This window comes from Moschus berezovskii, chromosome 14, assembly GCF_049115385.1.
Source record: "Moschus berezovskii isolate FMDL1 chromosome 14, NW_MosBer_1.0, whole genome shotgun sequence".
In the NCBI taxonomy this organism is placed as follows: domain Eukaryota; kingdom Metazoa; phylum Chordata; class Mammalia; order Artiodactyla; family Moschidae; genus Moschus; species Moschus berezovskii.
Genome location: NC_142473.1, coordinates 48,916,270 through 48,943,206, shown reverse-complemented (window position 1 = coordinate 48,943,206; position 26,937 = coordinate 48,916,270). Strand labels below are relative to the sequence as shown.

General features: G+C 54.9%; 1 protein-coding gene across 2 annotated transcripts in view; it reads left to right on the top strand.

Annotated features, from left to right (window-relative positions):
* TUB (TUB bipartite transcription factor) overlaps positions 1-26,937 on the top strand; it is an 88,223-nt gene that overhangs the window by 54,592 nt on the left and 6,694 nt on the right. The window contains exons 1-9 of one of the 2 annotated variants that reach the window (XM_055423431.2): positions 8,451-8,638; positions 17,517-17,568; positions 18,049-18,205; positions 21,165-21,308; positions 22,507-22,674; positions 23,854-23,972; positions 24,409-24,606; positions 24,872-24,984; positions 25,894-26,011. In XM_055423431.2, the coding sequence (XP_055279406.1) occupies positions 8,601-8,638; positions 17,517-17,568; positions 18,049-18,205; positions 21,165-21,308; positions 22,507-22,674; positions 23,854-23,972; positions 24,409-24,606; positions 24,872-24,984; positions 25,894-26,011 (1,107 nt within the window). In that variant the 5' untranslated portion in view covers positions 8,451-8,600. Of the gene's footprint in view, positions 1-8,450; positions 8,639-17,516; positions 17,569-18,048; positions 18,206-21,164; positions 21,309-22,506; positions 22,675-23,853; positions 23,973-24,408; positions 24,607-24,871; positions 24,985-25,893; positions 26,012-26,937 lie in introns of those variants that run through there. The other variant, XM_055423430.2, reaches the window with a different exon arrangement.

Below are 26,937 nucleotides of genomic sequence, written 5' to 3'. Positions count from 1 at the left end.
AATTACTGTGTGTTGTCACATCTCCGTGCTGCTTTGGAACACAGTGATCGCAGGCTCACATTCCTTCTCTGCGTTCAGTCTCACACACCCTATGTCGTAGGCAAGATGTGCGTTGTCCCCACATAACAGATGAGAAGCTGAGGTGAGCCCTGCAAGTGGTCCTTGGCTACCCAATGAGTTAGCAGCACAGAGAAGACGAGAATTCAGTTCAAGTCTAGTGTGTTTTCACTGCGGTGTGTTTCTTTTATAAAATGCAAGACTTCTATCCTTATTTCAGAGTTGAGCAAGTTCTAATCACCTCCTTTTGTCTCCTAACAGCCCTGCTATCCAGAGTTAAAATATCTGAGAAACGTGTAGCACTGGAAGGTAGCCTTGGAGAACATCCCACCCCTTGAATTTCTCGAGGCACAGAGAGGCAGCATACTCACTGAAAGTCACACAGCACGTTAACAACAAAGCCAGCACTGGAATTCTGGGTCTGGTGTTCTTTCTTCTATACCTGCTGCCTCTGTAGGTCTTGGTGACTTTTCTCCCCATTTCAGAGATGGGAAAACGGAGCCAGAAATGTAGAACAGCTTCATTCCAATCCCATAGCTCTTACCTTAGAGGACACTGCTTCTTCAGTGACTGGGCAGCTTTAGAATCTGATTAGAATTTGATATTTATGAACCATTAGCAGCAAAAGAGAAGGGTCGTGGAGCGAAAAGATGGTATGTTAGGGGTAATAAACTTTGCAAATAGTTTAAATTGCATTTCAGGGTCTGATTCCTCTTGCTAGAGAGATGGGTTAGCAAATTCAGAGTAGGGTTGTTTAAAATGAATCTCACATTTTAAATAACCATGGTTTTCTTAGATGAGGGGGGAAAAAAAAACATGTCAAAACCGCAAACTCATAGGTTTTCTGAAAGGTTACAAAATAAAATGTTCTTTGCTGGAGGATATAAAGTCTGTGGCTCTCTGTTTGACAAAGGAGAGAGCTCTGCTAGATAAATCTTGCATTATGAACAAATGAGAACTCGCTCCCTCTCTTCCTGATCAGCTTAATTCATTGTTGCTTATCTGCAAATTCAATAACACTGATAAAACAAACCCCTCCTGCAGGCTGAGCACGGGGGCCTGAGTGTTCCTCCTCAGAGCCTTTTCCTATTTCTAACCTCAGCCCCTTCTCCTTGGATGCCCTGTGTGGAAGTGGGCAGAGACCCTGTGCCTCGGCTCTGGGTCCCCCAGCCACACCTGACCTGCGTCTGGGTCCTCGGAGCAGAATATGCTCAGCAGATCCTCAAAGCAGAGCTGGTAAACTGGGCCAAGAGCAGGTATTACGCCTCCTTCCCACACTTCCCCACCCCCTCCAAGATAAATCATTTAATACCTGGATCAAAATTGCAAACATTTTTAATGCCCACGTGGACTGGAGAGTGGCCACCTGGCTGCCATCTTGGTAACACATCATACTACATAGGACAATTAAGGATATTTCAGTTGTACAGCTTTAAGAATATTATTTATTAATTCACTAAACCGGTTGTGTGCCAAGGTTCGTTTACTGTCTGTCTCCCTAACCACACTGGCACGGTGCTGTCTGTGCTATGGAGGGGTCAACAGGAGGTCTAAGGCGCCAAAAGCTAGAGTTAAGAGGAAGCCAGCACCTTGAAAGGTGGTCCTAGGGTGGCTTTGCTGATGGGCTAAACTGTGTCTTTCTCACCCTGGGCAACTTTTTCTGAGATCACGTATGCATATGCTAGTGTGGAGCTTCTTTGTAGGATATTATACTTTCCTACAATATTGTATCTTACCTCATAAACCTGTTCCTCTGTAGTTACATTTCTCCTAAAGGATACTTAGAGATCCATCCTGTGAACATAGAACCATTGACCTAACCAAGGCCCAAATGACATACATTTTGTTACCCCCCCTACCAATTTCTGCCAATTTCCCCCATAGAAATAAAGCTGGGATGACTATCTCTGTACATAAACTTCAGCTCCAGTGCATGTTTCCCTTGGCTGAATTTCTAGGACAGGAATTAATGAGGCAAAGGGCTAAGCCCTCATCACTGGGTTTTCTCTAAAGAATAGCCACTGAGCTGTGAGCTCTAGAACTCTGTGCTGCCTGAGTTTGAACTCTTTCACTTATTATCTGTGGGGCTTTGAGCAGGTTATGTAACCTCCAGTTTCTTCATCTGCAGAATGGGGATAATAATAGTACCTACCTCATAGTGTTGTTGTGAGGATTAGATGAGAGAAGCCATGTGTAGCTGTTGGGTTGAATAGGCATGACTCATGAGATGGAATCATAAAGCCAACTTTATTTTTGTCTCCCATGGTCTCTTTAATTTTTTTCTTCGAGGCTGTTTTCCCCCCAAAACCTAAATGAAATTGAAGGTAAGTCCATGACTTTTCTGGCCATTTCCAGGTAACCAAAGGTTGTCCTGTCAGCCATTAGTTTGTTCTATCTATTGTGATTAAAAAAATCTTTGAACTCCAGAATAACATCAGCTTCTCTTGTCCACCCCAGCCTGCTTCAGGCCAGCTGCTTGCAGGCGAGGGTCCACTCAGCAGTTCTGACCCTCTCCAGGGTCCAAGATGAAGGCACAAAGCGGGGAGAGGAGAGGAGAGGAAAGTTCTCCCCTGACTGATAAGATATTCTGATGAGCTGGTGTCACACTCTCTGGGCTATCTCTCTGCGTGGGGTGTTTTTTGGGGATCATTCCATCACTGGGGTATCTCCCCAAGAACAGCTCCTTTGATGTGGCTGGTGCTTACGCTCTATGGCTCACCCTATGAACCCATTCTCAGGCCCTGGGAAAGCAGCTGGACTCACCCCCTCCCCCACTGTGGCCTCCCCTAACAAGGGGGCCCTCTGGCCTGGGACCTAAGACAGTCACACCTGTTCCTCGTGCTGGGGCCCACACTGTATCCATCACCCCACTAACCCGAGAGCACAGGCTGACCCTGGGGCAGCAGCACCCTCTCAACCATCAGGGCAGGTGTGACTCAGAGGCCCCAGCACTGTGGCCCCATACTGGGCTTCTCTAGTGGCTCTGATGGTAAGAATCTGCCTGCAACACAGGAGACCCAGGTTCAATTCCTGAGTTGGGAAGATCCCCTGAAGGAGGGCATGGCAACCCACTCCAGTGTTCTTGCATGGAGAATCCCATGGACAGAGGGGCCTGGCAGGCTACAGTCCATGGGATTGCAAAGAGTCGGACACTAAGCTCTCAGAGGGGTTTCCATCAAGCTCCACCCTTCAGGTTGGAGATGAAGGACATAGTACTCTCCACCCTTTCTACTTAGGGCTCACTGGACCCTGGGGGCCTCTCTAAAACTCCTGTTGAACCTCCAACAACCATTTTTTTTTTCAGCCTGTTTTATTTTATATGTATCAGAGATGTGCCAGCTGATAATACAGCCTCTTTTCCATGTCACATTTGGTGGTGTCCCACCTCACCCTGGAATGTGGTATCTATTACCTCGGAGCCTCAACTCCATAGTTCATTTCATCACCCTTTTACTTTTCTGAAACACACAGAGGGTGTGAGCATAGAGAGCATCCTCCACAAATGATAGTCATGTGTGACAGTCTTACAGGCACTCATTTATACTGACTTCCTCACCATTACATTTGGTTTTCTTCCTATTACTTTGTTTTATACTTTGTGAGTTTTATGTTTCCTTTAGACTATATTTTTTTTCTTTTTTTGGCCACACTATGCAGCATGTGGGATCCCAGTTCCACAATCAGTAACAGAACCTGCGTTCTTTGTCTTGGCAGCACAGAGGCTCAACCACTGGACCACCAGGGAAGTCCCTAGACTGTGATCATTTCTGTTGTTCTGAAAATTTTTATTTTTCTCTTCTGCAGTGATTTGGAAAATAGACATATTGCTTTTAATTCTATGAGTGGTTACCCTACATTTTTTTTTCACAGCCTATTTATCTCACTTTAATCATGTGTAATGGAGCAGTGGTCCCTGTATATTCTGCAGTTTGAATGGAATTTCAGAGGGCTTCTCTGGCTGCCCACACATGTGCTGCCATCTTCCCATGATGTCTGCCCCACAGCTTTGCAAAGCACTGGTCCCTGGTGTAGGGCCTTTTATCTCTGCCCTGGGCTTCCCCATCCACCATCTAGCAGGTTTCAGTACCTCTGGGCTTGTCTCTCTTTATCCTCCCTTTTGTTCTCAATTCTCTTTTTCTAAAAGGTACACGTGGGCAGGTCGTTGTTGCTGTTCAGTTGCACCCCCAGTCATGTCCGACTTTTTGCAACCCTACGGACTGCAGCACGCCAGGCTTCCCTGTCCCTCACCACCTCCCAAAGTTTGCCCAAGTTCATGTCCATTGTATTGGTGATACCATCCAGCCATCTCATCCTCTGACGCCCCCTTCTCTTCCTGCCTTCAATCTTTCCCAGCATCAGGGACTTTTCCAGTGAGTCTGCTGTTTGCATCAGGTGGCCAAAATACTGGAGCTACAGCTTCAGCATTAGTCCTTCCAGTGAGTATTCAGGGTTGATTTCCCTTAAGATTAACTGGTTTGATCTCCTTGCTGTCCATGGGACTCTCAGGAGTTTTCTCTAGCACCACAGTTTGAAGGCATCGATTCTTTGGCGCTCTGCCTTCTGCGGTCCAGCTCACAACCATATATGACCACTGGGAAGACCATAGCCTTTGACTGTATGGACCTCTGTTGGCAGGGTGATGTCTCTGCTTTTCAACACACTGTCTAGATTTGTCATCGCTTTCCTGTAGAGAAGCAGTCATCTTCTGACTTCATGGCTGCAATCACCGTCCACAGTGATTACCCTTGGCTTAAAACCCATTAGTGGTTCCCCATTGGCTACAGGATAAAATCCAAGCCTGCCAGTCAGATGCTCTGAGGACCATGTGATCTGGTCCTACCTTAACTTTTAGGGTTTTGCCACACCAAACCACTCACCTGCATGCTACCACATTAGGCGATTTGCACTTAGATTTTCACATGCATTGGTCAGACTCTCACATCCCTGCCTTTGCTCATGTCATCCTCTCTGTCTAGAATGCCCTTTGGGAAAAGAGCCCAGAACCATGCCACGCCAGTCAAAGACTCTCAGGAACTGTTAAACTTCACCGATTCCTTCCTCATCTGTCTATCAAAACCCTCCTGGGGACTTCCCTGGCTGACAAAAACAAAAAGCTTCCTCATCCATCAAGGCCCAATTCAACTGTCATCCTTTTTCATTCTCAGGGAAGGCTTATCCTAACCTGACATCCCTCCTTTTAGAATCACTGGCTGCTCCCAGCACTTTGTACACCTGGACTGTGATACCAGTGCATTGGTGCTTTCTGTCTCTCCTGCCAAACTGAAAGCTCCCTGAGAGCAGGGTTGAGCCTGACACCTGCTGAATTGCTGCAAGGGCCCTTGATCCCAGTTGGGTCGAGTTGATGTTTGGTCGACTGCACTGTCTTCCTCAGAATACAAGGGTACTGTGCCAAGCTATGAAGCAGGGAGGACACCTTGGGACTTGGTGCCCAATCTGAATCGATGTTCATTTATTCTTCACCTCCTTTTGCTTCCAAAATTGATGCAAGGTGGCCCAAACTCAAACTGTTAAATTAGGAACAGAAAATTTAAGATTCCACATGGAAGTAGCAAGGTGCCAACATGTTCACCTTCTTCCTTAAATGAACAAGCCTTACTGAGGGAAATGTGCGCTCGGGTTCCCAGGTGGGTGGCAGCTGGTGAAGGTCTTCTTCAGGCTGTTTCTGTCCCCATGTGTTCTTTCTCTCCCTTGACAAACCAGGGCCATGTTTGAAAATGCCTAACATGCCATGAGGAGAATTTAAATTCACAGCAAATACCTCATCTTTGAGGAATGGGACAGGTGGTGAGGAGGGCGTGTGGGCTGCTCTGTTTCAGTAGAGATACCCTTGTTCCTGGGCTAAATTTAAAAAGCTTAGGTACTTCTTCAAGGGTCACTGTACGGCACAACTGTATTTTAAACACAGTTTAGCACAATATTCTTCTCATACCTTTCTGGAGTGGTTTTTTTTTAGTAGAAGCCAAGGCCATACGCTTTTAATGTCAACCAGGGAAGTCATCTGAGCAGCAAAACCCATCACCAGTTCTGAATTGAGTATGAAACTCACACATCCCTGTAGAACTCACCGAAGTACATGCTTAGATCCTCCTCATGCACACATATCAACATATCAACTAACAAATGTTCTTGTGCAGACCCATTATGATTGCAGGGATACCTTACACACACATGGCACACAGCCCCTCTGGCTCCCCCACATCCCATGGGTTCACACAGCCTCCACAGAAAGAGACATGGAAAACTGTCTTTTTTCTGCACCTCACTCTGCCTCCAGATATGCTCCCTTAGGACAGAACTTAAAGTATCTATTTAATAGATTCAATTACTCCAGGCTCCTGAGACCTTCCAGCTTGATTCTGATTGCTTTAAGGTGTCAGATAATTTGGGAAAAAAGGAGGAAAGTAGCCTCAAGTTCTTGAAGAGGCAGTCTTAGCTCATCTCTGAAGTGGCTGGTAGCTGCTGATGGTCTGGAAGGTGGTACTGACCTCTTGCTTCTAGGCAGTGTTCTGTCCACAGGTCTGATAGATAGAGGCCTTGGGTAGTGATTTGCTGTGCTGCCTTGGTCTCCAGGGCAGGGACCAGCCCCTTTCTGGAGCCCTTCTTGAACCTGACAGGAGTGAAAACAGAGGCTCAGGCCAAGGGTCCCAGCAGACAAGGAAACCGCCCTATGTTCTGCCCCCTGCACCCTACTCTGGGGTGAATTTTTCTTCTTTGTCTGCTCTCTGTTCTCATTGACAGTGATAGCTCTTGGAGGCTGATAAATAATCAGAGGTCACAGCCTTTGGCGAGCATTGATGCTGCACTAGACAGAGATGGATCTGACTGCCCTGTGCGCCAGAAGCCTAAAGAGGGAGGCGGCGTGTGTGTGTGTGTGCGCACACACTGCAAGATCTGTGATAGGCAGGAGGAAGCTAAGGACAAGGGCTGTGGCACTGGTGTCTAAATCCTGGCTTCACCATTGACCAGGTGTGTGACTTCGGGCAAGATCTTTGTCTTCTTGGTACCTGTTTCTATAAAATGGGTATGATAAGGTCACCTACCACTGTGTGGTTGTGAGGATTACACAAATTATATAGCTGGCACCTGATGCTCAGCAAACACCGCTCCCCCCCCCCCCACCGCCTCCGCCAAGATCCCGGTTACTGTTTTTATAGTGGGGAGAGTCCTGGGGTGGGGGCTCCTGGTTGTGGACCCAGGGCGGCTGGAGGGGCCCTCCCAGCTTCTCGCCATTAGCCAGGCAGTCACGGACACTCCCCTGGCCTGGCTGGGGGATGGCGCTGCTGAATCCAGGGTGTACGCGAGGACACCCACCTGCAGTGTGGAGACCCCTCGCTATCCCCGGGTCTCCCCCAGCTTCGCCAGCCCTGCTGTGGATTGGCTGCCCTTCACCTTAACACGCTTTGAACTCGGTGCTCATCGCAGCCAGGACCACTTCAGTGCTCAGAGACTGGAAGGTTATCTTTGTTGAGAGGTTTTGCCTCTGTTTAAGTGTGGTCCTTAAGGCTTTGGAAGACAGAGACGCTGGGTCCTTTTCAGCTCGATCGCTGGGAACTCTGTCCTTGGACATCTTAGCCTTCCCAAGGCTTTATTCTCTGGGAAACAGCAGCAGCTACTTGCCTCTCAAGGCTGCTGTGGAAATTAAGTAATATAAAATTTAAGGGCTAAGGATGCACTAGCTGAATGTTATCCTTGTCTTGACGGCTATAGCATAGAGGGGAAGTACTCCTCCGCAGTGGGAAGACACCTCCTTTACTAAAACCGAAGAAAGAAGTTTCCCCTGGGAGGCGATTGGAGCTGCTGGGAGAGGGAAAGGCCAACCTCCGTGCTCGGCACCTGAAGGTCCCCTTGGACCTCTTTCGGTCTTTTGGGCATCATTCCTTTCCTACATAACTGGATCCCACCCCCTACTTTTCCTCTACCTCACCCCATTTAAGAAACGGTTTCCCATCCCTTAGCGGAGATAGGTAGTTCAGGTAGGCAGGTATGTGTTAGAATTATCCCCGTTTCCCAGAAGGAGAAACTGAGGCTTGGAGGCCGGGGACCCGCCCAGTGGCAGCGCCTGTAGTCACCCAGAGTGGGCGCAGGCGCTCTCACTTGAGCGGAGCCAGGGGACCCGCGCTTTCCGTGGCGGGGGCTGGGGCGTTGGGGCGGCCGGAGCCGGTCTCGGGGTGGGGTCTCCGCCGGGGGCGGGGCGGAGGAGGGAGGAGGGGGCGGGCCCCCGGCGCGGGCCCCAGCCCCTCTGGCGGCGGGGGGCGGTGCGGGCGACTTCTCCCGCCTCCACGCGCGCGCACGCCCGTGGCGGCCCCGCGCACTCCGCCGCTTCGCCCCTCGCGCGGCGCAAGCAGTCGTTATCCGAACCCGCGGCCGGGGCCCCGGTGTGCAGCGCGGGCCTCGGCGGGGCCCAGCGCCCCGGCCTGGGAGGATGCGGCCCTGGGCGGCCCGGGAGCTGAGCAGGGCCCCCGCGCCGGCCCTCAAGGGCCCCGGCCTTCCGAACCGCAGCTGCCGCCCCGCCCCCGAGAGACATGACTTCCAAGCCGCATTCCGACTGGATTCCCTACAGGTACGCGGGCGCCGGCCCCCACCTTCACTTCCCCCCGGGGCGCGGGTCTAGCCCACCACCCTTCAATGCTGAAGGCTCGGGGCAGGGTCGAGGGTGCTGGGTCGGGATGCCCACCACTCCGAACTCCGGGAGCAGGGCTGGTTGTGGATGCAGGGCTGGGGCGCAGGACAGCTGTACTCTCCCCATCTGGCGCTATCCTAGGGGCGAGGGTTGGAGGCGCTGGGCCTTCCTATCTCAACTTTGGGGGCCCCAGTGAACCCGCCTGCTCTGCCCTCCCCACTTATCGGCCGGGGTTGCTGGAAGAGGCCAGTGCTCTGGGCCTGTATGGGCCTTGTTGGGGCGGGCAGCGCCATGTGGCTGCCTGGGGAGGGAGTTAACCGTGCTGAGCCCCTCCTAGGCCCAGCATACTGGTCACACGCCAGTATAGCCGCGTGCACACACACATACATCTGCAGACATGCACCCATAAGGACGTCCACTGGACCAAAGACGCTCCTGCTGGTCGGTTCACACACTCAGAGCGAGAATTCCTGGAGACAGTCATTCTGAACCTAAAGCACAGGCTGCTTCTATATTCATGCACCATGTATTGCTGTGCGCGTCTACACACACACACACTGATTCTCGGGCTCACACAGGTGCACTCCTGCCTATCTACACACACACATCCTGTATTTGGGGGAATACCTGCCTCCCACTGCCCACACACAAGTACCACTGGTATTTATCAAAGACACAGAAATCCACTTGCTAAATGGTTTAAACACATGGATACAAACCGACTCAGTACATGAGAACTGCCTTCACATGCACAAGAGGACGAACCTAGGAACCCAGGCACACTCAGGGAAGCGTGGCCTGCCTGTGTTCCCCGATGCTGTGGTCTGTCTCAAGGACAGCTGAGTGTTCACGCCTGTGTGGAGGTTGGGCTGGGGGAGGGGGGTTCTCTGGGGCTTGCACAGGTGCGGGTCTTTCCCCATCCACTCTACTCCATTCTCTCCATTACCACTGGAAAGGAGCTCATCGCCATGGCAGCGCTAGATCCTTGGCCACCCATTGGCTCCTTGGTTGCCATGGGCTACGGGGCTATCTCCAGGCCTCCCCTGAAAGGCATGTGTGTGAAAGGGGTGGGTGCTGGACTTCTAAGGTCCACTATGTTCCTGCCAGCCCCGGTGTACATGCTTGTGGCTGGCAGGCACAGACTCCCGACCTGCCTGTAACACAGCCTGCTCTTAAAGAAACCTGATTCCAGTCACTGATAGAAAAGAATTCTGACAGGGCTCTTCCATGAGTCTGTCCAGACAGCATCCAAATGGAAATCAGCTGAAACTGCCTGAGGTTTGTTAAAAGCAGATCCTGCTACAGATAAGCACCTGTCACTGGCCTGAAACTTCACAGTTTTCTCTTGAGAATTGTTACAATCTCTAATCTCAGCTGCTTTGGGGGCTTCAGGGCTTCCCAAATTAGAATTTGTGGGTGCCCCCTCCCACCAACACACACACGTGTGTGCATACACACACATCAACCCAGGATTTCCTGTGGACATATGCAGTCACACTGCAGTCTCATATAGACCAGGAGACAGTCCCATCAGGGGACTGGGGCTATGTTGACTCAGAAGGGTTGTCACCCTGCACAGGGCATCTTGGCTGGGGGCACAAGTAGTTTCTGGAGCATCCTGGCTTTCTTGACACCTGTGTGCTGAGGACTTTCTAGAAGACACTGCAGCCCACAGAGTATCATTAACCTCTTCTAACCACCCAGAAGAGATGCCTGGGCAGTACCTGTGAGATTAGAGGCCGTGAGTGCTATGGAAGTACCTGCCCAGGGTGCTGATGGCAGGGTGGTGGCCACAGACTGACTGATGAGGAAGGGAGAAAAGGGCCGGCGCGTGGAGCTGGGATGTGATGGCGTGTTTAGGAATCCACAGGCTGGGGACCAGGCCAGATCATGGTTCAGGGAAGCCTCTCCCAGGAGCCAAGAACCACAGCAACTTGTGAAGGGAGCGCTCAGGTCTTAGAGAAAGTCAGCCTCATACTGGGGAGGCTTAAGCCTGCCTCTGGGGGAGAGGGCACTAGGGAGCTGGGGCTGTCTCCCGGAGATGTTCAGTCTTCCCACGAGTCTCAGGCACTGGCATCCTGCAGAGAGGGATTTGGCACTTGCCCCAGCTCAGGCCCAACCACCCCATCCCCTCATTCCTTTCCTGAGCCCACACACTCCATCTGGAGCACAGAATCCTGCCACCCTGAAGCCCAGCCCCAAGGAACATCTTGGCCCCCTTGCGGCCCTGCCTTGTTAACCGTCCCATCGCTCTGCCACCCTCTTTCTTTTTCTATGGCAGGAGGGTAGGTGTCTAGCTGGAGGTGAGCTGGAGTTAGAAGTTGTGGGTGTCTTCCACCTTGCTGGGGTCTTTCTGAGCCTTTGTGAGCCTAGGAAAGCACTGGACTTGGGTGTAGACTTCCAGAATGAGGAGATCTGGCTCAGAGGAGCAGATGCAAATTGCCTTTTGCACTAACGGGGCTGCTGATCGCAGTCATAGCCACATGCCTGCCTGATCACATAGGAAACTGGGGCAGAAGATGGTGAGGTGATGCACTTGGAAATGAGGGGGAGAGGCGAGTGTGCACCTGCTTTGGTGTGAGGTTTCCCTCGTGTCACAGCATGTCAGAACTGGGGGGTATCATCTGGCTTGGGGAACAGAGGTGGGTCGACATCTTGTTAGCTCTCCTGGTGGGGGTTCGTGCTGCCTCAGTGGTGGTTTGCACCGGCATCGCCCAGACCTGGCTCGTTTTCTTTGAAGCTGTGACAGCTTGTGATAATCTTCTTAAGGGTAATTGTGACTCAATTTATAATGATCATGGATTAACCTCACATTCTGACTTAGAAGGGAGCCATTTAGTTTATAAAGTGTAACAACTGTTATAACTTTTTGGGTTTTTTTTTTCCTTATTATTGCTACTACTGATTTTTATTTCTGCCATTCTTCCTTCACCTGTGTTCTTGAGGAGTATTAACTGTCCCTGGTTCATGATTTTACGTTTTATGGGCTGAAGGAAAGCCTGCTGCCCGCAGGTGTATTGGAGGGCGGGAGTGATGACCAGCCCTGTCCTCAGTGCTCTGTCTGCATTGTCCTGTGGCCTCTGCCTGGCGTCTCCTTCACCGGCCATGAACTCCTGGAGAGTGGGGAACACACCTGAAGAGCAACCATGTGCCTGGCATGACCCTGCATGGACACGGTGCCCATTGCTTTGAATCACAGTGGCATTCCCAGGTAGACTGTAGGACCTCCTGGCTTTCCTGGCCCCACACCTGGCTTCTCAGCACCCCTGAGGGCTGCAGTACTCTCCCCTCACAACGGGGCTTCCTGAGTGCTACTGACAAAGCACAGCTCTAGGTCAGAGAAGGAGAGTTTCAGGCAAGAAGAAGGGCCCTCACAGACTGCCCAGTCTTCTGTGTGAACGCTCCCCTCAGCATCTCTGCCGGCAGCCTCACTGCCGGTGGACAAGACCGTTGGAAAACTCTCCCTTAGGGGGAGCCTACTCCTGTCTCTGGGCTTCCCCTCCTTTTGTTCGGTGTATTAGTCGCTCAGTCATGTCCCACTCTTTGCAACCCCATGAACTGTAGCTCCTTGGGCTCCTTTTGTCCATGCAGGCAAGAATACTGGAGTGGTTAGCCATTCCCTTCTCCAGGGGATCTTCCTGACCCAGGGATCGAACCCGGGTTCTCCTGCATTGCATTACTGTGTGAGCCACCAAGGAAGCCCTTCTCCTCGTTTTGGTCCTCATTAAGATCCTCCTGCTGCTGCGCTTCTCTGCTCCCTGGGGAGAGGAACACCTGCTCATTAGGCAAGACTCCCGGCTCTCTCCGTTCTGCCTCAGAGGTGCCTGGACTCTGGCCCGCTGCTTTGCTTCTGGCCACAGGAGGGAAGAGCAGACCCTCTGCCCGTAGTTCCACAGGGACTTTCTCTCCTCTCCCACCCCGACCGTCTTCGGGAAGTCTTCTTGCTGCTGCCCTGGGTGGAGGGAGCAGGGAGCACACAATTGACAGTGATTCAGGGAGCAGGGAGCCTGTGGATGCGCTCAGATTGGTCTCCGCACTCCTCCAACTCCTGGGGCCGCAGGCGGGGTCCTGGCTGTGGCCTGTTCAGATGTCCAGCATCGAGCAGAGTGAGGTGTTCTTTCCTCACAGTGGACCTCTGCCCTCCAGCCCTTACCACTCCCAGGGTGTAAGATTTGACCAGTTCCTGTTAGGCTTCTAGGGTCTTCTGAATTCACACTCTCTTAGTGAACACTTAGTATCTCTTCTTCTTTGTTTCATCTGTAAGTCTGCTCAGAGGCCTGCCTTGTGTGTCAGGTCATCGAAAAACCTACTAACCAAGAGAAGCATGATGCTATTAATAGAAACCTCCTTTGATGACATGACATGATGACATGACCGATTGTTGCCAAAACCTTTATCCATCTGACTGACCTAGCACAGCACTTCCATGGCTTCGTCTTGCACATGTGGTGGTATCACCAGTTACTGCAGCTCCATGGGGAGGCCTGGCTGTACTGTCCTCCCGTCTTTTCTGATAGGCCCAAGGACATGTGTCCCGACTTACCAGCATACTTGGCCTTGCTCCTAATGGTCACATCCTGTCTAGATATTCAGTTGACCCCTTCCACAGTCTTACCTGGGGCCACCCTGTTCTGCATACTATAATGTTTTCCCACATCTGAACAGAAGACTGTGCTTGCACGCTTCCAGCCTTAGAGCAACTTCTCAGTTTCTTTTTTGTTCTTTAGAGATCACAAGCTCTGACTCCTGGTCTCTATTTGCATGGCTGAGCATTAGAATCACATGTGTCTTTGGCTTTGAAAAAGAAAAGGGTGAGGTGGGGGATTGATTCTGGGCCAGCTTCCCCAGCAGGTCTGAACTATCAAGTCAGGGTTGAGTGGCCCCAGCAGTTGGGACTCATCTGGTAAGTTTGGGAGCCAGTAGCTGGCATGGAGAAGCCTCATCCTGGGAGGCTGAGTTCTTGTGAGCGGTGTGGTCCTCTCGCTTCTGGGGTTGCCTCTGTTCCCACCTCCACCGTGTTGCCCTCAATGTTCCAAGCAGCCACTGGGCAACAGAAGCCACAGGTCTGGACGTGCTGGGGAGTGGGGAGGTTCCAGCATTGGGCACAGAGTTCACAGCCAAGCAGGTGGTCTTTCCTCCCCTGACAACACACTTGCCTGATGGCCAGAGTCCAGCAGGGGCAGGCCCCACTGTGACTGAGCAGGTGGAAAGGGAGCAGAGGGCAGGGAGTGGGCATGGAAACTGGGTCTGCTCCAAGGTTGGCTTGGCCTCTGGTCGCCTCTGGTGGATTAGCTGGAGAATGGAGGTGGGGTCTAATGAGAGAGGGGGCCTGGGTTCCTAGCAACGTTGGCCAAGTCTGGCTTTTCCAGCCCCTGGAAGAAGTGTCCCTGACCCTTGCTGTCATGCATGGTTCACTCAGATATCTGTCTGGTGGCTTTGAAGAAGCCGGGGGATGTGGAGGGGCCGTTTTCTGGGCGGTGAGGGGGTCACTTGATTGGCCTTGGGCAGAGCAGATGGATGGATGGACACCGCAGACCAGGTTTCTCTGGCCTTCACAAGCCAGTGGCCAGTGCTTCCCCCGGCCTCTCTGGTGACCGTCGTGAAGGAGCCGCTGGGGTCAGCTGGAAGACCCATCCATCAGTGCCCTGTCTCCTGTCCGAGTCTCCTGGCGGGGCTGCAGCTGGCAGCCTGGGCTTGGCAGTGATTCCATAATTGGAGCCCGAGTCATTAAAAGGCCATTACTGTCTCCTTTCATGGTTATCGTTTAGTGCTGTCTAGAACAGAGGCAGGAGGCAGGCTGGGGGGGTGAGGAAGGAAGATGCCTGGGAGAGGTTCTGTTGTGGGAGGCAGGGCTGTCTGGGGGCGGTGAGGCGGGAAGGACTGGCTGGGCTGCTTTCGGGGTGAGAGAGGAGCTCTGGTTCTGCTCTCCCTGGAGACGGCCATCACTGTTGTCATTGTTCAGCTGTGTGCAGGGGATTCTCTGTTATTCACCAGCGGCAGATGTTGTGTGCTCCGGATACATTGTTGTCAGGCAGAAACACCGCCCACTGCCAGCTGGCCGGTGATTGTGGTCCGCCCTTTGCCTTTGTGGCTCTCAGGGCCGCACCCTGCTGCCCCGCACGCGCTGCTGCCTGCTCTGAGCCTCCTCGTTTAGTTGGATTTATTGTCAGCCCTCCTGGATGGGTCTTGCTCAGCCAGGCGTGTTCTTGCTCACCAGGCACATGTTGCCGCCCCTGCCCTGCATCCTCCACTCAGGACGGGGGTGGCTCTCCAGGCACATCTGGGGGTATCTGAGTTTCTGGAATCTCTTCAGAAGCCTCACCCTTGCGTTCATCCATCTTTCTCTGAAGGGCGGTGATTAAGTCCATTCTGCCTGTAGTCGTACTTGGCGCGGCTCTTTGTCATTCTCCCCCATTGGGGGATGGAGGTGGGGACAGAGGAAGACGAAGTGATGGAACGGAGTGGAAAGTCCATGGCAGTGGGACAGTGCCTGTGCTAGGAAGATGTCCTTCCCACGTGGATGAGGCTGTTGGGGTGGGGGGGACACTGGGCAAGAAGGCCACGGTGGCAGGAACCACCTTTTGTCAGTTGAGCAACCACTGTGGCCTGCAGTTTGGAGGTGGCATTGCCGATGTGAGCTTACCTCTCAGTAGGATGTTGCCCTTTCATGTTAGATGTCAGCTCCTTGACTGGTGTCAGCACCATGGAAATAGTCGACTGTGTCCTGCTCAGCCAAGCCCAGGGCCAGGGATGACCTAGATGACTGGCTCACGTCATCGCAGTGAGCCAGGAAACAGCCTCTCCTGATAGCAGGAAGGGGAGGCAGCACAGCCTTGCAGAGGTGGCCAGCATGCTGAGATGCAGGCTGCCCCACGCGCACAGTTGGATGTCAGGCCCCGTTGCTCCTCTCAGCCAGGTGGCACACAGAGCCAGACTGGGCACCATGGATCACGAGGACAGTGGTGTTGGCACACTGACCCTTTGAGGATGTGTGGCTCTTGAACTCTCCAGTCAGGCCATTGGCTGAAGCACAGAGGCAGGAGAAGAGTTGTAGCCTCTGGACCGGGCTGGACTCCCGGGCATCCTGCTCACCTTCTGCCCCGCCTGTCCTGCGTGTGGCCTCCTGTGATGGGACCCTCACTGTCCCAGCCAGCTGGGATTTTTCAGAGCTCTTCCCTGTCCTCTGGGCCTAGCATTGCCCTTGGGGAGGCCCACATGCAGCTGCGTGCTCTTAGGCAGGTGGGCTCTTTTAGGTAGACTGAGGCCTTGAAGCATGTCTGAGTAGTGTGTTCTCCTGTGCTCTGGCCACTGAGGTTTTGGTGAATGAGGCTGTTCTATGCAGGGCCCCAGGTCACAATCGGGCTCTTCTTGTGTGTAGAGCAGCCCATGGGCATCGGGCAAGTCCTTCCCCGATGTCAATTAGTTAGGACAGCTGCTAGTTCAAAATAGGCAGTCTTCACAGGTCATGGCCAGGGAGGTGGTGAAGCCAGAGGGCTGGGTGGTGGGCTGTCTGCAATCTGTGGACTCCCCGCCAGCCCCTGCAGCACAAGCAGTTTGCTGAGCTGAAAGGACATTTCAGGTCAATGATTGTTCCAGCTGGAGAGCGCTGGGGCTGTCAGGAGGAGGTGGACCTTGTCTTCAGGGTGATGTGACCTCCTTACATGTGACTGTGCTTGGCTGCACTCAGGATACCCACCTCTGACACAGTGTCTGCATGCATGTGTATCCAGGTATGTGCTGACACATGTGGACTTGCTTACACACATTCAGACACCTCCCGGTGTGCGCACACATGAGATACTCCTACAGCCTCACACACAAACCCCGCACACTTGGACATACCTGTGCAGGCACCCACACAAGGTCGTTCAGTGGCAGGCTCCAGAATAAGGGGGCCAGGGCAGCCTGGGGGTTCCCAGAGCTCATGTCCTCAGGCTCCAGCACCACCCCCATGCAGCTGGCCTGACCTTGGCTCTATAGGCTTGGGTCTGGGTCTCATACACGTGTCTTAGACTAGAAAGAAAGCTTAAGTGGTTGGCGTTCCCTCCTCATGCTCTGCCTTACTTGGAGGCAGGGCCAGTCTGTGTGAGATGAGGCTGCCCGTCCCATGACCTCAGTTAAGGACTCAAGGATTTGATGCCGCCCACACCGTGTAGGTGGCCAAGGAAGGACCCGGCAGCTGGTTGCTGGGCTGTGCATCGATGTGCTGTGTCCACCCTGCACACATCTGCACCCAGCCCTCACTGTGCCCTGAGGGACTGGTTGGTGTTTCAGTTTTACTCTCCAAAATGAGGGGTCCTTTAAGTGGGGCAGGGAGGTGGGCAGTGTGGGCGTCTCCAGTTTACCACCTGGAGAGCCAGGAGTTGGTCTTGAATGGATGGCGAGAGTCTGCCCCAGAAGACCCAGCTTCCGTCAGAAGGATGGAAAGATGGAGGGGTGGAGCCGGAGGGGCAGGCCCTTGGGTCTGAAGCTCTGCCTTGGGCCCAGCTTGTGACTGATGCCCCTGGATCTAAGTCAGGCCAGGCCCTAATGGGCCCAATGGGAAAGTTTCCTCCTCAGTTTACTGGGCAGGGGTGACTGGGAAGTCCTTGGGCAGCAGGGATCCCAACAGGAGGCAAGTCTCTGAAGTGGCAGAAAGACGGCTCGTGTCTCTATGTCTCTAGCCAGTTCCCAGAATATAGCTTCACCCTTCTGCCCTGTCCCATGCCCAGCAGCCATGATGGGAGGGGCTTAAAGAACCCAGACATGCTGGGAGAGGGCTCTGGGTGGTCCTGGCTCCTCGTGGGCCGGCCCTGAGTGCCCCTCTCTCCCCCTGCAGTGTCTTAGATGATGAGGGCAGCAACCTGCGGCAGCAGAAGCTTGACCGGCAGGTGAGTGAGGCTGGAGCCGGGTGGGAGGGCAGTCAGCACGCGCCATCCAGGTCGGAGTCTGGACGGGGTCTCCAAGGGTGGGGGGTGGGGGAGCTGTCCTCCTTCCTGGGTGATCCTGTGTGGTGGAGAGAGAGGGCTCTCCCAGGAGAGAAGTGGTGAGCTCTCTCCTTCACCAGCTTGCCATTAGCACCGCCCTGGCATCTAGGGCTCCTCCTGGGAGGCAGCTCGGGTCACTGTGCTGTGACCCTGCCAGGGCAGCTACCTGGACTGATACTTGCCTGCTTCCCTTGGACCCCAAGTCCTGGGGCACACGGACATGAGGCCAGAGTGGGCCGTGGACCCCACTGTGACCTCTGGAACCATATGGAGCCAGCAGGGCCCCCCCCGCCGCCGCAGTCCTCATCTGGGCACCTTCCGTTGGGGAGGTGGTCGGCTCTCTTAGGGCCCACCAATCCCTGTGCATGTCCGCTGCCTCTGTAGCGGGCCCTGCTGGAGCAGAAGCAGAAGAAGAAGCGCCAGGAGCCCCTGATGGTGCAGGCCAATGCTGACGGGCGGCCCCGGAGCCGGCGGGCCCGGCAGTCGGAGGAGCAGGCCCCCCTGGTGGAGTCCTACCTCAGCGGCAGCACCGGCTACCAAGGTACACCCCACCCTGGGACTGCTTGCGGGGGCCCTCAGGGACTTCTTGCTGACCTGGACAGGCGAGAGGCCCATCCTGTTGGGGGTGCCCAGTGGGCAGAGAGTTAGGACAGGCAGAGGGAGGCTGGGATCTGGAGCCTTGGGCTCCCATGCCAGGTGTGGGGCCAGAAGGTATAGCTTTGTGGGCCTGGGACTTCAAAAGCCCCGGTTTCTGATCTGAAACATTTCCCTGAAAGAGGAAGGCATCTCCTAGGAGAACAGTCTGCTCCCTGCCAACTTTCTGTCTCTCGAGAGGACTCCATCTCACATGTTGCCCACCCATGCCTCTTGTCACAGATAGACAGACACTTGTCGCCTCCTCTCCCTGGGTTCCCCAAACCCTCAGTGTGCCCAGCCTCTGGCCCGCGGGCCCCTGCACGGAGCCATAGTGACCAGCAGCCTCCAGCTCCCAGCTGTGTACACATTGGTTCTCAGCGGAGTCCCCTGGGAAGGGACTTCTCTGCAGCTCATCCTGGGGGCAGGGACGCCTCGATTTCACCCCAGTGCTCAGGACCCTCCTTTCTGCTGAGAACCCCAAGTTGGGCAGAGGGTGGGTCTCTCTGAGCCTGGAAGGAGGACTCAGGCTCAGTCCCCACTGCCCCCTGCTGGTGGCCAGTGATCACGGCAGCTCCTCCATCGACAAGTGACTCTAAGAAGGTTGTAGGCCTCTGGCTTTGCAGCTGGAAGGTTCCCCTCCTTCCAGGCTTCCTCAGGATGTGCGGCCTCCAGCCACTTCAGACGACTGGTAGTTGCCTCGCCTTGGGGCTCCTTCACAGTAATGCCCCTGTCTGTGCTTCAGTTCAGCACGTGGGCCGCAGCTGATGTGTCTGCTCCACCTGAGAAGCCCTTTAGAGAAGGGGACGATCTGTGGGAGGCAGCTCCAACTGCTCCACCCGGCATGGCCCCCAGCCCCAGACTTACCTGGCAGCCTTCCCCTCACTCCTCGTACGTGGGTGCTGCCCCAAGGGGCCACAGTGTCTTGCAGAGAGGCCCCCCCCACTGTTCTGGTTTTGGTGGAGTTCAGTCTACATCCACTGGAGCCCCGGCATCACTGCCCCGGCTCTGCCAAGCCTGGCACCTGGCCATCTGAGTCTGCCCGTGGCAGAGGAGCCTGCTCCAGGGACTTCAGGCCCTGCCAGTTTGTGCCAGAGCCAACATCTTAAGGCTTTGAGAGAGAGTCTGGCAGGTCACATCTGTGCAGTCACTTTAGCAGGTATTCCTTGAGCACTGACTGTGTGCTGGGCCGGGCCAGGCCTGCAGAAAGACCACAGCGCCTCTGAGAGTGCATGGCCAAAGTCAGAGAGTTTCTGGTCATGTGGGTCTCCTGCTCACTTGTCACTGTGAGGGAGCTGCCTGCCCTCTCCAGATCTGTTTCCTTCCCTGTAAAGTGAGGAAAGTTCTGTCTCAGGGCTTAGAAGGTTGGAGCAGCTGTGGTGTGTTCCCAGGTCCAGTCAGCTGGATGCTGCCCCCTGCCCAGACTCCAGACCAGGCAGGGTGAGGGCAGCTTCTCTGGCCCAGGCTTCCCCAGTTCTAGGAGGCTGCTCACCAGGCTGGCCTATGTGGGATTCGGGTTTCCATCAGTCCCGCCCCCTGCAGCCTCCGCTGCCTCTGCTCTGCCCTCTGCTGGCTGTTGGTATTAAATACACAGGGATCATTCCCAGAGAAAGATGTGAAAAAGTTAGTGTTAGTTGCTCAGGTGTGTCTGACTCTTTGCGACCCCATAGACTGTAGACCACCAGGCTCCTCTGTCCATGGGATTCTCCAAGCAAGAATACTGGAGTGGGTAGCCATTCCCTTCTACAAGAGACCTTCATGACCCAGGGATTGAACCCAGGTCTCCTCATTGCAGGCCGATTCTTTACCATCTGAGCAACTAGGGAACTCCAGAAGAAGATGAGATAAATCAGAACCAGCATTTTATCCCAGTGGAGAGTTTTTGACCTACTGGCTGTGTTCATTCATGTTATATATTTACCGATTTTGTAAATATTTATTGAGAGCTTGTTTGTATCAGGCTCTGGGTTAGAGGCTGGGGGTCCAGGGTGAACACAAACCGATGCAGTCTCTGTTCTCTCATGGACCTTAAGATCTAGGAGGGGAGAGAAGATGACTGTCATAGGTGTGGGTTGCAGAAGGAAGCCAAGCTCGGCGAGTGGATGGCAGAGTAGTGGCCAGAGCAGGGTTTCCCTGAGGAGGTGATGTCTGAGCTGGAACTCGCAGGATGATGGGAGTTAGTGGGAGCAGGGGCTGTGTGGTGAGGGCAGTCCAGGCAGGCAGACAGCGCGAGCAGGCCTGTGGCAGGCAGGAAGGAGTCTGGGGTGTGTCTGGGACCTGGGATGCCCAACAGGTGACGAGGGCACAGTTAGGCCAAGGGGAAGGCCAGGCTTGTAGGAGGACATTGGTCATCATCTTAAGAGCAGTGAGCAGTGAGAAACCACTCCAGGGCCTTGACAGACTGGGCTTCTGATGCCTGGAGAGGGTGGAGATACCCAGTGGTGGCCCTCCGAGACCTTCCACTTGGCAGACAGCTCTTGGGATCCATTTATTCTCCTGCTTCGAGGGCTTGTCCTAGGAGAACAGTGCAGTCCCTGGGTGCTCGCCCTCACTGTGGTCCCTCCTGGACACTGCAGCCTTTTCTGTCTTCACCCACCGTCATCGGTGGCCCCCATTCTCGCAGACACTCCCTCCACCTCCCCAGCTGCTCTGCTTCTGGGGTGGTCATGGTGCAGACCAGGCTGTTGACCGTAGCACCCTGTTGGGTTGGGGGGTGCCACCTCCTTCCAGCCTGGCCTGCTCTGCACACCTTTGCTTGGAGGGATGATGGTACAGAGGCCCTGGAGGGGGAGCTGGGAAGTGTTGTGCTGGAGCTCTGGTCTCACCTTGTATGCATTTCTCTCTCTCTCCGGCTCTTTCCTGAGCAGTTCAAGAGGCCGACTCGCTTGCCAGTGTGCCCCTGGGAGCTGCCCACCCCACAGCACCAGCTTCAGCCAAGAGAACCAAGGCGGCCGCCGCGGCAGGGGGCCAGGGCGGGGCCTCTCGGAAGGAGAAGAAGGGGAAGCACAAAGGTTGGCTTGCCTTCACTGTCCCCTCTTCGGGAGGTCTGGCCCCCACCGTGGGGCTGGCCAGAGGCTCATCCTCCAGACTTGGGGGTGAGGGGCTGGGTGAGAGGCCTCGGGGAGAGCCTCGAATGGCACTCAGGAACCCGCCGCTGGCTCACTGGCCTCCTCCTGCTCATGTGGGACCAGGCTGGCCCGGGCATGGGCAGGACTCTCCTGCTGCCCCAGGACGTGAAGTCCAGCTCAGCAGTGGCCCGGGAAGCCCCTCCCCGCCCGCCTGAGCACCTCCACTGTGATCAGGACACTTCCTCTGGGGGGCCTCAGTGTCTCCCGGGCAGCCTGTTACCCCCTTGGGCAGTGCTCAGTCGTCTTGTGGGCTTCCTCACTTCTCGAGTCCCATTTCCACCCTCTTGGCCCACAGACCAGTCTATTCCCTGTGCTCCCCCCTCTCCAGAAAAGATCCCTGGAGATGAAGGCCAGTTACGGTGGCCCTGCCCTGAGTCCCGTCTCTGCTGGCTACCCTATCTCCTCAACCATCGTACCTGGGAGTGGCTTCCAGGCCTCCGTGTCACGGTCGGACTGTGGTGTCGGGTCCGAGGGCCTGTGGAGCTGACCGCAGCATTTTGGGCCAAGCCCAGATGTGTGGGCCAGGCCTCGTTTCTGGTCTCGAAGCTGTGGCAACTTGGGCTGGAAGGTTGATGGGGGAGGTGGGAGCCCCTCCATTTGGGAAGGCGAATGTGTGCCGACCTGTCTTCTTCCAGGGGCCCTGTGTGTTCACTGATGAGTGTGAGTCTGTGTGCGCGTGTGAGGGAGAGAGAAGGCTGGCGCTGGCAGTGCAGAGCTGGCCGTGTCCGAGCTGAGTGGTGGCCTCGCTGTGTCGGACTCAGCATCATTCTCCCTCCTGTCCTGCTCACCATGTAGCTGGAGCTGGCTGCCAGCTGCCTAGGGACGCGAGGCATTTCAGTCCCCGCCTCGGCCACAGATGTGGGGGAACAGCAGAAGAAATGGAGCCCGTGCCCCTTCCTAGCTCACCAACCATTAAGAGGCTGACAGCATTCATTGATTTTTTAAAAAATCGGTTTTGCAAATAAAGTTTTCAGAGGTGCCCCCATTCTTCCCTCACCCTCTTCCTGGACACCTGGGGATCCAGGCTGCCCCGCCCCCTCCGCACCCCTGGATGGGACTCAGGAGTGTCCATGGCCTGCAGGCTCCGGCGGGCCAGCAGCACCGGCTGAAGACAAGTCTGAGGCCCGAGGTCCTGTGCAGATCCTGACTGTGGGCCAGTCGGACCAGGCCCAGGACGCGGGGGAGACGGCCGCAGGTGGCGGCGCACGGCCCAGCGGGCAGGACATCCGTGCCACGATGCAGAGGAAGGGTGAGCCCCATGGGGGTCCAGAGACACCCCCCAAAGCTCAGCCCCAGGTTCTCAGATGCGCCTTTCTCAGGGAGCATGGCCCTCCTGTGTCTGTTTCAGCCCCTCCCAGGCCCTGGCGGGGGGCACACTTGGAGACCAGTGAGCAACTTGGGCAGGGACCTCTGAGAAGGCTGCGTTGAGGGAGAGAAGTGTGGCTCAAGGAACCAGCCACCCCACAGCCCAGCCCTGGGTCCCCATCCCCGTCTCCCGCCCACAGGGAGGCCCAGGTGTGGGGACAGATTTCCCTTCTCTTTGGTCCCTTTGAGAAAGTTCTTTTCTTACGAAATGTCCCCACTCTGTTGAGCTAGAAGGAGCAGGGCCAGGAGACTGAGGCAAGGCAGACCCTCCCAGGAGACCTGCTGCCCAGAGAGTGAGCTCTACCCCAGGGAGGTGGTGGAGGGAGAGCCCGCAGTGCACACGTTCTGAGACATTGCACGAGGGACAGCCTCCTGGAGGAAGGGCTGTTGAGGCTGGGGTGAAGATGTGAAGGCATGTTGACGGGGCAGGTTTTGGAGAGGATGGGCTGCCTTGGTAGCTCAGCTGGTAAAGAATCCACCTGCAATGCTGGAGACCCTGGTTTGATTCCTGGGTCAGAAAGATCCCCTGGAGAAGGGAATGGTTACTCACTCCAGTATTCTTACCTGGAGAATTCCCATGGACAGAGGAGCCATGGGGTCGCAAAGAGTCGGACACGACAGAGTGACTTTCACTTTCTTTGGAGAGGATTGGCAGGCCCTGAGCATCAGGCTGAGTGAGGAGTTGGGACTTTCTTGAGATTTTATAGGTTTTGCCAGCCAAGGCCTCCAGGAGACTTGAGGCCAGAGACAGAGGCTCCCAGGCAGGGCCAGCTCAGTTCAGGCCTTGTTATCCAGGAGACAGGGCACCCTGGCTGCCAGACAGGGAGTGTCTGACAGCTGAGGCTGGGAGGGGGGCTGCAGCCGGGGACAGTGACCAGCCCCAGCTCACATATGCACCGGAGAATGTGTCCTAGTGTGCATCTGAGTGTGTGGATGTGCGTGTGTACGCGCTGCTCTGCGTGTGTGTGTTGTGTGTATGGGTGACCTGGAGCCAGTGAACGGGTGACTGTCTGGGTGTGCCTGTGTGACCACTCATCCCCTCCCATTCCTGTGCCCGGCCCAGGCATCTCCAGCAGCATGAGCTTTGAAGAGGAGGAGGAGGAGGATGAGAACAGCTCCAGCTCCTCCCAGCTGAATAGCAACACCCGCCCCAGCTCCGCCACAAGCAGGAAGTCCACCAGGGTGAGTGAGAAGCTCCTGCTCAGCAGGAGGGCAGACAGCAGTGTCGCCCAGGTGGGAGGGGAACGAAGTGAAGTGAGGCAGAGTTGGCTTTCCTGGGCCGCAAGCTGGGCCCAGGTGCCTGTCAAGAGCTTCTTCCCCTGGGGCTCTTCCATCCTCCCAGTCTTCAGTCAAGCCAGAGGGCAGGGGAGCTGGAGTTGGACAGCATGGCTTCTGAGAGCCTGCCTGTTCCCTTCATCCCCACCCTGGGCTGCTGAGCTGAAGAAAGGGCTAGGAAGTCAGCTGCTGGCCCAGAGCCAGGATCTCTGTGCCCACATCCCAGGGTGCCAGCCCTGTCTCCCACCACCACCATATGAGGGCAGCTTTGGATTCCAGACCACCAACTTCAGCAGCTCGGGGTCCCTGCCTGGGGCTCAGGCTCCTCCTCTCTCCTCGGTAGGAGGCAGCCTCGGCCCCCAGCCCCACACCTCCCGAGCCATCAGTGGATGTTGAGGTCCAGGATCTTGAAGAGTTTGCCCTGAGGCCAGCCCCCCAGGGGATCACCATCAAGTGCCGCATCACACGGGACAAGAAGGGCATGGACCGGGGCATGTACCCCACCTACTTCCTGCACCTGGACCGCGAGGACGGGAAGAAGGTGAGGTTGGCTTGTAGTTTCATCCTGTGGGCTTGAAGTCCTGGGGGCTGGAGACTGGAAGCCTCAGCTCTAGCATTGACCTGCCAGTTCCCCAGAGAGACAGAAGCCCGTGTGCCCTGTTGGTGCATATGTGTGCACGCGTGTGTGTTCAAGAGCTGAAGTGAGGGGATCACTTGTGTGAGTGAGGGTGTGTGAGTGGTCCTGGGATTGCGTGCGGACTGGAGGCCGGGCCTGGAATAGGCATAACTTTGCTCCACTCCCCAAGGTGTTCCTCCTGGCGGGAAGGAAGAGAAAGAAGAGTAAAACTTCCAATTACCTCATCTCCGTGGACCCTACAGACTTGTCTAGAGGAGGGGACAGCTACATCGGGAAACTGCGGTACCAGCACGCCCCCAGGAGGCCAGCAGGGGCAGGGCAGGCTGGGGCAGGCTCTGTAAAAAGCAGCTCCTGCCCCTGAAGGAGGTCAAGCCTCGGATCCTCTCCCAGGGTCCTGTCTGTCGGTCAGATCAACTGCAGGCTCAGATCTGTAGCAGCCTAGAGCCAGATTTGAAGATGAGCCTCACTCATCCCACCCTGAGCTGCTCCCAGGCAGAGGGGGCACAGGCCCGCCAGGGGGACAAACCAAACCCCAGGATGTCAGGGATGATATAGGCCACCCTGGAAGAGCTGCCTTGGTCTCATGGTCAGTGCCAAGGGGCAGGAGTAATCCCTTGAGGGAAGACCAAGCAACCTTGGGGTGGGGTGAAGGCTCTGAGCTAGGCCTCAGGTGAGGGAGGGTGTGCTAAGTGTGGTAGATTCAGGAGCACAAATCAAGCTTAGCGCTGGAGATGGGGCTGGACCATAACTCACAGGCCGAACGGGACAGAGCAGATCATCTCCATCCTCCATGGGGTGCTGAGTCCCTTCTGCAGTCTTGCCAGGTGCCCCTCTGGTGGCTCACCTACCATGAGGGGGGCCACTCCAATTCCTCCAGGGAGACGTTCTGTGGAACTCCAATTTCCCTGAACTCAGCTGAGATGCTCTTTGATTAAACTCGGGGCAAGTCGAGGCCTTCTGTCCATGAAGCGCCTTCTGAGATGATTCTATGAACAGTGTATCCCCAGGTCTGCTCCTGGCCCAGCCCAGCATGCTTTGTAGGCACCATGTAAGACAGCCTCTGAGTTGCTCTCTGCCCACAAAGGTCACGGAGGTCCCCTGCAGTCTTCCCTCCATAGGACAGTCTCTGAGCTGCTCCCTGCCCAGGGACAGAGGGTGCACAACCTTACAATCATTGTGTCTGTCCTTCAGGTCCAACCTCATGGGCACCAAGTTCACCATTTATGACAACGGAGTCAACCCTCAGAAGGCATCAGCCTCTACTTTGGAAAGTGGAACCTTGCGTCAGGAGCTGGCTGCTGTCTGCTATGTGAGTCGTGGGCCCTGGGTCTCTGGGCTTCAAGCTAGACATGACACTCAGGACTTGCTACCTGTCTGTGGCCTATTCCATCTACTTTTGTGGGCAGACAAGGAGGGCAGTGGAGTGGCCCCTGCCTGGGACAGAACACAGCTGACCACCTGCCTGGCAAGTTCTGGGAACTAGGCCTGCCTCTCTGCAGCCCAGCCTGGATGCCTCCTGGGAAGGAGGAGGCAGGAGGCCTGGGTTCATGTTGGCGCAAACCTCCAGTCTTCCCTCCAGTATTCAGGTCCTAAATGGACTGTAAGTCCCTTTGCATAACCATCTCACTGAATATTCAACCTAAGAGCTTGAGCCTATCTTCTTTATTATATAGATGAGGAAACTGAAGATCAGAGGTTGGGTCACTTGCCAGTGTTACACAGCTCATAGATACCGAACTGGGATTTAAACACAAGGAATTTCTCCATCTGATTTCAAAATGAGGGACTGGTACCATTAGCTTGGGACTTATAGCTGTTCCGTATGATCCAATGGTGCCACCTGCTGGTCAGCTCTGGGGAGGCAGTCTGAATCTCTTCAGGTGATCCTTAGCCCGGAGTGCTATTTGGGGCACTGAGAGACAGTAGTGAACAAAGATATACCCTTCTGGGACTTGAACCCTGAGTGGGGGAGGAAAGCTATAAAACAGTTATATAACATTCAGAAAACTAAGATCATGGTATCTGGTCCCATCACTTCATGGCAAATAGGTGGGGAAAACAATGGAAACAGTGAGAGACTTTATTTTGGGGGCTCCAAAATCACTGCAGATGGTGACTGCAGCCATGAAATTAAAAGACAGTTGCTCCTTTTAAGAAAAGCTATGACCAACCTAGACAGCATATTAAAAAGCAGAGACATTACTTTACCAACAAAGGTCCATCTAGTCAAAGCTA